At 40.5% G+C, this 11,234-nt stretch overlaps 2 protein-coding genes and 1 long non-coding RNA gene across 3 annotated transcripts; 2 read left to right on the forward strand and 1 right to left on the reverse strand.

The window, feature by feature from the left end:
* Positions 1-2,664: 2,664 nt before the first annotated feature.
* LOC145613957 (uncharacterized) lies at positions 2,665-3,465 on the forward strand. Its single transcript, XM_081668986.1, has one exon. The coding sequence runs from the start codon at positions 2,665-2,667 to the stop codon at positions 3,463-3,465; it is 801 nt and encodes a 266-aa protein (XP_081525112.1).
* A 610-nt stretch (positions 3,466-4,075) lies between these two features.
* Positions 4,076-4,663, forward strand: LOC145613958 (uncharacterized). The gene is made up of 2 exons (XM_081668987.1): positions 4,076-4,270; positions 4,316-4,663. Exons 1-2 carry the CDS (start codon positions 4,076-4,078, stop codon positions 4,661-4,663), a joined length of 543 nt encoding a protein of 180 aa, XP_081525113.1.
* A 1,340-nt stretch (positions 4,664-6,003) lies between these two features.
* Positions 6,004-7,621, reverse strand: LOC145615538 (uncharacterized). Its single transcript, XR_014107292.1, has 3 exons — positions 7,506-7,621; positions 6,856-6,909; positions 6,004-6,193 (listed from the first exon to the last, which is right to left on the reverse strand). It is a non-coding gene; the product is annotated as an uncharacterized LOC145615538 (long non-coding RNA).
* Between the last annotated feature and the right edge of the window lie 3,613 nt (positions 7,622-11,234).

Consider the following 11,234-nt stretch of genomic DNA (forward strand, 5'->3'; position numbering starts at 1 on the left):
CGAAAATGAAGTAGTAGCATCAACCTTGCACCAATGCTTCAAGTACAAGAATGGTGAAAGAAGGGTGAGAGTAGAGATGAAACCTTTCTCAAAGGCCGAATCTCATTTCGCTGATGCGAAGTTCTACATCGATCAAGAAGAGCCAGTTGAAGTAATGAGATAGCCTCCACAGGAAAACAAGCTCTGAAGAAGCAACAAACGAAAGAAGACCCTCCTTTAAAGGAGGTCTTGAGCGAGAAGGTTGAGGAAATCAATGAGAGAAAAAGTATAGAAGTGAAGTCTAACTCACATGTTCAAGTGCTACGTTGCATTCCTATGTCACGTTGCAAGGAGGGTCAAACTCCATTCGAAAAATGCGAAGTACATGTCGCTCCTAAGAAAGTTGAAAGTAAGCTATCTTCATTAAATAAAAGCATGACTTTGCCGGTTCGATGAGTAAGCAACCAAAAGATATCTAATCCCCCATATGCAAGCCTTGAAAATATATCGGAGATGCCTAGCGCTAGGAAAGAAGGATTTGACCCAGTTGCTTACAAATTGATGAAAAGCTCAGGGTACGATTTTTCTAACCCAGAGCCCATGGGAAAGGTCATCGATGTTGCCCCCTATAGGCTCAACAAATCTCAACGGCAGCTGCAACAACAAGGGGAGCGTGTTCGGGTGAAAAAAGTTGGATTGGGTTTCACAGAACCTCAAAGATCTCGGCTCGAAGAAGGTCGGTACAAGCATCCCAGTATATTGCAGTGGAAGAAGTTGAGGAAAGTGTAGGTGAAAACACTACACCCAAACAAAGGGGCTCTGTATTCGATAGGATTCAACCATCATCTACTAGACCACATCATTCCGTTTTTGATAGGTTGGAGGGTCCAAGTCTTGACTCATCAGAGTCCATATTTAGTAGATTGGGTGGTCAATCAAGGGGCATGAAGAAGTCTAAGGGCGTCTTCAAAAGATTAAGAGTGGCAAACAAACCCATCAACCATCGCCAACAAAACATGCAGGTTAAGAAGCATAGGAGAAATGCCTTCGACCGGCCAGAGAACACTGGAACCATCTCTAAATCACGATGTCAGCAGAAAAGGAATATGAAGAAATTTGAGTTCGAGAATGATGTCAAGAGCATTATCCCATCTCGCATGAAGCGCCTCGATCTACTGGAAGTAAAAATAGGCAAAACCCTTAGTGTGAAAGGACATACATTGATTCTCACCGGCCAAATAAAACTGACTAATCGTGAAGATGATAACCGTGAGAATATCCTTGCTACTTCCAACCACGTCACTGTCTCGGAAGAAAATATCTTAGATGGAAAGGTGGAGCCAACAGAAGCCCCTAAGACCCTCGAGGACGGGGGGCAATCCACTGTTGATGATTTAAAGGAATTGAATCTTAGTACTACGGATGAGCCACGCCCTATCTATGTAAGTGCTCAACTCTCTCCTAATGAGGAAAAAGCTTACTTCGACCTGCTCATGGAGTACAAAGATGTGTTCGCATGGAGCTATAAAGAGATGCCGGGGCTTGATCCTAAAATTGCAGTTCATCGTCTAGCGATCAAAAAGGGAATGTCATCAAAGAAACAACCTCAATGACCCTTTCGGCCCGAATTGATCCCTAAAATTGAAGCTGAAGTCAATAAACTCATCGATGCAGGCTTCGTCCGTGAGGTCAAGTATCCAACTTGGATTGAAAATATTGTCCCTGTAAGGAAAAAGAACGGACAACTACGTGTTTGTGTAGACTTCAGAGATCTTAACGATGCATGTCCAAAGGATGATTTCCCTTTGCCTGTCACTGAGATAATGATCGACGCTACAACAGGACACGAGGCTTTATCCTTCATGGACTGCACTGCGGGTTACAATCAAATTCTCATGGCGCCTGAAGACCAAGAAGCAACTGCTTTTCGTACACCAAAGGGAATCTTTTGCTATAAGGTGATGCATTTTGGCCTGAAAAATGCAAGGGCTACCTATCAAAGGGCGATGCAGAAAATTTTTGAAGACATGATGCACAAAACAGTTGAATGTTATGTTGATGACCTCGTTGTCAAGTCAAAGAAGCGGGAGGACCATTTACTTCATTTGCGAGATGTGTTTGAGAAATTGCGAAGGTATCAACTGAAAATGAATCCTTTGAAGTGTGCATTCGGTGTCAGCTCGGGCAAGTTTCTAGGATTCGTAGTGAGGCATAAAGGGATTGAAATTAATCAGTCAAAGATCGCCGCAATTCAAAACATGCCTGAACCAAAGAATCTCAAAGAGTTGCGTGGTCTCCAAGGACGACTTGCATACATTCGACGCTTCATTTCTGATCTGGCTGGAAGATGTCATCCATTTAGCCATCTTATGAAGAAAGGAGCTCCGTTCGAATGGGATGACTTGTGTCAGAAAGATTTTGACAGTATCAAAAAGTACTTGTCAACTCCACCAGTCTTGGGGGCACCAATTCAAGGGAAGCCACTTATCTTGTATATTTCGACTCAAGAAAGATCGTTGGGAGCATTACTCGCCCAGGAAAATGAAGAAGGAAAGGAGAGAGCACTTTACTAAGAGAGCACTTTACTATCTTAGTCGTACCTTAGTTGGTGCCGAACTAAATTACACTCCAATAGAAAAAGTGTGCTTAGCTATGATTTTTTCCATTCAAAAGCTAAGGCATTACATGCAAGCATATACAGTACAAGTCATTTCCAGAGTAGATCCAATCAAATACATCTTGTCAAGACCGGTGCTACATGGACGACTTGCCAATTGGGCTATGCTCATAACTCAACACGACATTACGTATGTGCCTCGAAAGGCAGTTAAAGGTCAAGCTCTAGTCGATCACCCAATTCCATCACAGTGGGAGCTTTCGGACGATCTTCCTGGCGAAGAAGTGTTTAACATTGACATCCTTCCACCATGGGAGCTATACTTTGACGGAGCTGCACGACAAAATGGTGCCGGAGCTGGTGTTGTCCTTGTGTCACCAGAGAAACATGTCCTCACTTATTTATTCTCCCTAGCAAACTTGTGCTCGAACAACGTTGCTGAATATCAAGCACTTATTCTGGGATTGCAAATGGCAAAGGGGATGAACATCCAGGATCTCGATGTATATGGAGATTCCATGTTGGTAATCCATCAACTTCTTGATGAGTATGAGGTTAAGAAAGAAGATTTGAAGCCTTACCACAAGTACGCTTCACAATTGTTGGAATCATTTGAAAGCGTCAAACTCCAGCACGTTCCAAGAAGTGCCAATAAGATAGCTGACTCTCTTGCAAATCTTGCAGGTACTTTGGCACTGGAGGCAGAGGAGAGCACGACAGTTTCCGTCTGCAACCGGTGGGTAGTGACTTCTCTAGAAGACGAAGAGATAGAAGATGCGTGTATTGTTTCGGTTTACGAAATAAACGCAGTGGATTGGCGTCAAACACTCATTGACTACCTAGAGAATGAAGACTGCCAAGAAATTTAAAGCACAAAACAGAGATTCAATGGCGAGCGCCACGCTTCATCCATTACAAGGGGATACTCTACAGGCGCTCTTTCCTTGGAACTTGGTCAAGATGTCTTGGAGATGAAGAAGCTGCTAAAACTATTGAGGAAGCTCATTCAGGAGTTTGTGGAGCACATCAGTCTGGTCCGAAACTACATGACCGTGTCAAAAGGATGGGATACTATTGGCCCACGATGGTACAAGATTGCATGGAATTTGCAAAGAAATGTGAAGCTTGTCAATTTCACGCAAATTTTATTCATACACCTCCGGAGCCGTTACATCCTACTGTGACGTCTTGGTCGTTTGAAGTATGAGGTCTTGATGTTGTAGGGCCAATTACACCAAAGTCGTCGGCTGGTCATGCATATATTCTTGCTGCTACAGATTACTTTTAATTTCAAAATGGGCAGAAGGCATCCCTCTACGCGAGGTAAAAAAGGAGAATGTGGTGGATTTAATCAGAAACCATATTATTAATCGATACGGCGTGCCGCGATACGTCATCACAGACAATGGCACTCCATTCGTTAACAGATTGATGACAAGTCTGTGTGAAAAGTTTAAGTTTACACAACATAAGTCTTCGATGTATAATGCTCCTGCAAATGGACTAGCTGAGGCCTTCAACAAAACTCTATGTAATTTGCTTAGCAAGATAACAAAGAACCAGAAACAAGATTGGCATGAGCGGCTTGGTGAATCTCTATGGGCGTATCGAACAACCTACAAAACTGCGACCCAAGCAACTCCTTACGCATTGGTGTATGGTGTCGAACCAATCGTACCGTTGGAAATACAAATCCCGTCGTTGCGTGTAGCCATATAGGAAGATCATACTGAAGAAGAAAATGCTAAACTCCGTTTGGCTGAATTAGAAGCATTGGATGAAAAAAGGCTTGAAGCTCAACAAAGTTTGGAGTGCTATCATGCTCGACTAACACGTGCATTCAACAAGAAAGTGCGTGTATGTTCATTCCAGGTCGGAGATACTATTTTAGCTATTAGGAGACCCATCATCACTTCTAGAAAGCCGGGGAATAAATTCGGTTCGAAATGGGATGGTCCTTATATCGTCCAAGAAGTATACACCAATGGAGCGTACAAGATCGTTGATGCAAACGGGTTACGTGTAGGCCCTATTAATGGCAAGTTCTTGAAGCGCTACTACCCTTGAAGTACCATTTGATGTAATAAGCTCCTAAGCAAGAGCCTAAACTGCGTAGAAAAAAAAAACCAAAAAAGAGACTTGATGAACTACGTTGGCTTGATCTTGTAAGGTGGATTTCCCGCTTTATAGGTACGTAGGCAGCTTGAAGTCACAAAAAACTTCGAGTCCAGCCACATAAAAAAAAAAAAAAAGGCCATTCATGAACTACGTTGGCTTGATCTTCTAAGGTGGATTTCCCGCTTTACAGGTACGTAGGCAGCTTGAAGACACATTAAAACTTCGAGTCCAGCCACACCAAAAAAAAAAAAAAAATCATCATGCCCTGCAACGCTCTTGGCCCGCAAGAGCTTAAACTGTGAACGGCTAATAAGTAAATAAAAAAAAAACCTTGTATGTGCCAACAACTCTACGAGGAAATAAAGACGATATAGTGGTAAAAGGAAAATGGATAATCATTATTCATTTCATGCTACCATGAATCAAGTCAAAACAAAAGTTCAAAAGAAATAAAAAAAAAATGACTATGGCATCCAATCTAAGGTCTTCAAGGCGTCACGTCGAGTATCGTAGATCTTCTCAACCTCAGATAGCTTGGACTGCGCTTCCTTGATGGCCGAGATACTCTTCTCAAGAGAAGTACGGGACATCTTCAAGTCATTTACTTTCTTTGTGCACTCCACAAACTGATGCTCTGAATTTGAAACAAGTGATGCAAGAGTAGCCTCCTTCTCAGTCAAGCTAGCAATTTCTTTCACCAATTGAGCTTTCTTCTGCGCAACCTCCTCAATCTCGTGATGAAAAGTTTCAACTTTCTTCTCATTCTTCTTTTGAAGGATAACTGCCTTGCTCAACTGAGATTCCATCGTCGAAAGTTGTTTCTCGAGGTCTCCTAAAGGCGCCTTCCCTTCACATTTTTCTCGCTGAGCATGGAGTTGTGAAGCAATCTCTACATAACTTCTCACAGATTGTTCAAAACTGGAGCTATCGATCTTTTTACCTCTAATGTACTGGTATGCCTCAATGAATTCTTGATCAAGCTCGTGAACTTCATCTAAAGGGGTTGCAAGAAGCTTCCCTTTTATCTCTTCAACCATAAGGCGCGCAGCATATTTGTCAATCTTCGATATCGTGTCTTTTACATTGAAAGCAGGGGTCTTGGCCGAACTAGGAGCGGTAGAGGAGGGATCGTATCCATCAATCGCCATGCTTGCTACAACACTAACAATGACTGGATCCTGAGACGTTGTAACACCCCCAAATTACTCTCTAATATTAACAATAATAATCCAACTTAGGGAGTAACTTGGGAGTATTACCGCCACGTGATTACGTAAGGCTTAACAGAGTTTTGCAGCGGAAATCAATACTTATCTTTCATTAATAATAATAATAATAATAATAGTAGTAATAATAGTTTGATACACTTTCAAAGTAACTATACTACTAATACTATGTTCATTAAGTTAAACTAGGTGATCACCGCCCATCGTTCCCAATGCAGCACATAGTTCACGTTGTCCGATTGCCATCACCTATCTACTCATCAAAATGATGAGTAGGGCCAAGCCAAAACAAAACAAATACGTATTAGCCAAAATGCTAAGTACATACAAATGCTAGACATGTAAAATCAATTTATTTAATTAAACATGCTTTCGAATAGATTTAACTTTAATAAATCATAATTTATCCAAACCATTCATGAATAGAAATTCATGTATAAAAACTTGTCAAAAGAACCAATTTCCGAAATAACCAACTTTCCAAGATAATTCCGAATAGGATGGATCAGTCCTTATTTTCATAAATCATTTTCCCATCTAAGTGTGCACACCCCCCAAGCTAGTAACTCTTTTACATAGTGCTATCAAGGGGAAAGACTAGGTCATACAAAGTCCATAGTGTTCAACTTACTCCGCGTAGTGGGAGTTAAAAATCCAAAGATCCAAGGAATAAATCCTGATAAATAAACTTTCCAATATCCCATACTCGGGAGAATTTAAACAATAAAACTTCCTTCTTGAATATCAATACAAGTTTATAATAAAAAATATTTAAACATTTGAGATTAAACTATTAAAACATGCTTCACCGAGATACATTTCACAATTATTTAAACATGGTTCGAAATCACTTAACATGTAAATCACGTTGCATATAAAAGCCACTTTATAAAAGATCTAGCCACGTGTACGTACCTTGATCTTTGCAAAACAAACACGGGGTTCCTAGTTACGAACCGGAAATACCTCCTACAACAAACCAATAATCCTAATCAAATACTTTTCAACCCATAGATACAAGGACTTAGACTATCGACTTTGACTAGTTGTGCATGAACAACTTATTATTATAACCTTTTTATAAAATTAACACTTGTATTTATAAAATAATATTTAATAATTCATAATAATAATAATAATAATTATACTATTAATAATAATAAAAGTAGTAGTAGTGATACGTAGGTAAGTAGTAGTATGATAGTAGTAATTGTAGTAGTAGCAACTCAGCAGCAACAACTACAATACTAACATCATCATCAACAACAACAACAACAACAACAACAATAATAATAATAAGGTAGTAGTAATGCTTCGTAAGTAGTAGTAATATATGTGAGTAGTAGTAGTAGTACATGTGAGTAGTAGTAGTCATATTAATAACAATGATAATGATTGTAATAATAATAATAATATAGGAAGTATTAGTAATACGTAGATGTAGTTGTAGTAGTACTACTACTAGTGCTTAGTAGTAGTAGTAGTAGTAGAAGTTGAGAGTAATAGTAGTAGTATTACTAGTACTTAGTAGTAGTACTAAAATGAGAAATATATGGCTTACTTACGGTGAGCAACGCAAGGAAGGAGGTGGTGCTCGTGAGGAGCTCAAGACTACAAAATGGAAGTTTAAAAAGGAGGTGAATGTGGAGGAGGAAGGAGAAAGAAGAAGGAAAGTAAGAAGAGGCCGGGGAGGTAGGAGATGGTGAATTAGCTCATGTGTTCATGGCTATTTATAGGAAATGATTTGTACTATGCCATCCATATTCTTAAATGCAGGAGGCAAGTGGGCATGCAAGTGGGTGGGTTTTTTCCCCCTCTTGCCGACATCAAGCTTTTTTTTTTTTTTTTTTTTTTTTTTTTTTTTTTTTTTGTAATACATATTAATATGGTGAAGTAGGAAGATTGGAGTGGGTTTGTGTAGTACTAGTGTACTACAAATACGTATTTGGGCTTTGAGGAATGAATTTATAGTTTGACTCAAAAATAAGGTTTCTCGACTCGGAAACCAATTAGAATCCGATTTTTCGGGTAAGACAAATTTTCACTTGACTCGTATAATTAAAACCTTTATAACTCATAAAAATAAAATCATCGTTGTAAAATCGTATATATATAATAATAAATATTTCGGAGAAATCCATAGTTAGTAATAAGTAAGTGTCTTAAAAATACGGGGTATTACAGACGCGTCAATTAAATCTTGGTTTAGTGGAGGATCGAAAGTGCCATTACAAGCTTCCAACTCGTCTGAGAGGTTCATGGGCTCATGATTGACCTAAAAAAAAGGGGTCATTGAGTTACACAAAAAAAAAAAAAAAAAAAAAACAAATAAAAGAGTACCTGTCATTTGTCATTCACAATCTCATCGTAACAATCGCCAAGAACATCATGAAGGACAGAAGCTTCGCCTGGAAGAATAGTTTTGCTGGGGGAGTTCCTTTTGTCATTCTCTTTTTCTCTCAAGGACGGGGGCTTCTCACAAACCTTGTTGAGCTTAACCTTCAATGCGTGTTTGTTGTTTGAATCGACGACTGATCTTACAACTTTATCTTCCAAATGGTCGCTATCATCTTTCCTTTTCTTAGACTTGATTTGGCTACGAGTTACATGAGCATCTAGAGGAATTGGCGAACTGGAAGTTGAAGAAGTTCGGGGAAAAACCGAGGCCCACCATGCCGCATAAGCAGAAGTGACTCGAGACTGAGGACTAAACGGGCGACTCGGAATGAAGAACTCAGGTTTTGTGCCTAACTGGGTGCTTGCCTGGAATAATTGGAACACACGCTCTGGGGTGATGGCATCTACCTGTGGCTCAAGCTCACCGGGCACCCCCTGGTAGAAACCAAATTGACGACCAAACCTATGAGGGCTATACGACTCAATCACATAACTATCATCATATCTTAGAGTCACATAGCAAAACCTCATGGAGATGAAGTAATCAGAAATTCGACGTAAATGTTGATTGTCATCTACAAATCGTTTATCTTCAGATTCACTTTGACAAGTTGCAAGCCAGTTGATCGATTTACCCGAACGTATAGTCGATCTAGCATCGGAAGATGACGAGTGAATGATTGCATCAGCGCCTTGAAATCCAATCATATGGACACCGGCATACTGGTGAGTAAACATTCGATGGCTTTGAAAATACTTTGCTATCCATATATGGACATAATGTGCTGGGAAGAATCCTGGACATCTCCCGGGCGCTGTGGAAGTCGATAGCTCGTTCAAGCCTCTATAAATGCTGGTCAAAACTAGAATAGCCAAAGATATTTTACGACCACTTGCAAGTGAAGGTGCAGGCTTGAAAACTCCTGGACGAATGAAGCCTAAGTTTTTCAATGGGAGCACGAAAGCACACAACCAACAAGAAAGAAAAGCAGCAAGATAAGTCTGTTTGCGGTGCGCCTCGAGAATACCTAAGATGGTAAAAGCTTCATGTACATCATTGTTCCATAGGAGAGTCTCACTCGCAGTAGCAAAACTGGCCATAGGCACTGGAAGTATGTGAGCTTTTCAGTCGTCGGAAGAAGTCGAATATCTTGAAGCACCACGAAACCAAAATCGACACCAATTTTCAAACTTGATGTGGGTTCCGCGGGACTTTGCAGTAATGTGTTGATAGGCTGCGAAAAGGTACTTGCAACTATAAGGAAGATACAAAGGGTCGTTGTTGTCAAACCCTTCTAACTCTGTGGCAGATGGGACGACCTCATCATAGAAAGAGCCATTTATTGTGAGTCCGCTGAGGTAGTGCAAGTCCCATAAACTGATTGAGACTTCGCCAACTGAAGTGAGTAGTGTGTTGGTCGTTGAGCTCCACATCTCACAAAAGGCCTGCATGTATGGAGTGTTGCGTTCATAACTGAACATAGAGGCATAAACAGCGTCAAGGATATTTGTGCTTGTAAGCATGTGTCTAAAGTGTTGCAATATGTCCTCCAACCATTCCCAGTATTTAGGTATGTGTGAGAATTCAGCTCCAATAAGTAATTTTGAACCCTATTTGGCGACTTCTTTGCGAGAAATGCGTGCGGAGAGCGTCTCCAATGCCTTAACTTCTGTAGATGACCGATGGTGCAATGACTGGAGTACCTCCTTGGGCGTCTTACTTGACCCTTCGAAGACCTCTTTCCACCAGTGTTTTAAACTTGTTGAAGGATGTTCCACTCCGATTCTCTGTAAAAGCTCCAGTCATAGGGCGAAAGGTGGGAAAATGAATTCCATCTGGACCCGCAGCTCCATTAGACACACGTAAGAAGTCATCCTCGAGTGCTCCTTCAAACTTGAATAGCGCCATGACGTTCTAAAGCAAAAGTGTAACTTTACGTGAGAAATCATAAATAAAAAAAATCACATGGCTTGAAAGTTTGTAATGTTAGCTCATCATGATCATCATGATATTATTTTATATTAAAAAAATAATAATAAAAATAAAAAAATAATAAAAAAAATAATTAAATAATAATAATAATAATAATAAAGAAAGAAAGAGGTGGTGTCTCACATCAATAGCTTTGTTCCCCATTCGTACTTTCTTTCTCAAAAAACCATTGAAGCACAAAATTAAGAGCTATTAAAGCAATTCAAGCAAGCTTCGAAGCATACCCAGTATCAAGTTTCCCGGGCTTTTCTCCGATCAAGATGGCGCGAGGCTGAATGTAGCTCTGATGTGCGGTGGTCGAAATTCCGGTGGCGGCGTGGTTCAAATGCTGCTCCGATGTGCGGTGGTCGAAATTCTGGTGGCGGTTGGACCCAAATGCAGCTCCGACTTGAGGCGGTCAATACTCCGATGGTGAACTCCGGCGTGGCGTGTCATGACTCAGGCGTCGATACTTTGTAGTGCGGCGTGACAAGATGAAACCAGAGGTGGCAGTGTTGTACTTCTGATCTTGATGTCGAACCAATTGCGGGGTCGGATGGGTGTCAATGCTCCAACAAGGCAACAATATTGTTGTATGAGGTGTTAGAAAATAAGCAATTAAACGGAAAATACTTATCTCAATGTTGTGTAGACCAAATTGACAATTGCCGCGACGTGGTGAACCACTGACCTAAAAGACTCCGCGCTACCCCAGTGCAGTAGACATCAAGCGGTCGCCCTCCAGGATAAGCACGGCGCCGGAATTTGTGCACTCACAAACCCGACTGGAACTCAGAATACTTGCCCAAAAACCAAAGGAGTATTTTTAAAGAGAAGATCGAAGAAACTATTTCTAATTTTTGTATATCTCAATTTGAACTTGGGAATGAAAATATATAGCAATAGATGAAGAAAGTGGCAGCAA

Source organism: Chenopodium album, chromosome 25, assembly GCF_948465745.1.
Source record: "Chenopodium album chromosome 25, dcCheAlbu1.1, whole genome shotgun sequence".
NCBI lineage: Eukaryota > Viridiplantae > Streptophyta > Magnoliopsida > Caryophyllales > Amaranthaceae > Chenopodium > Chenopodium album.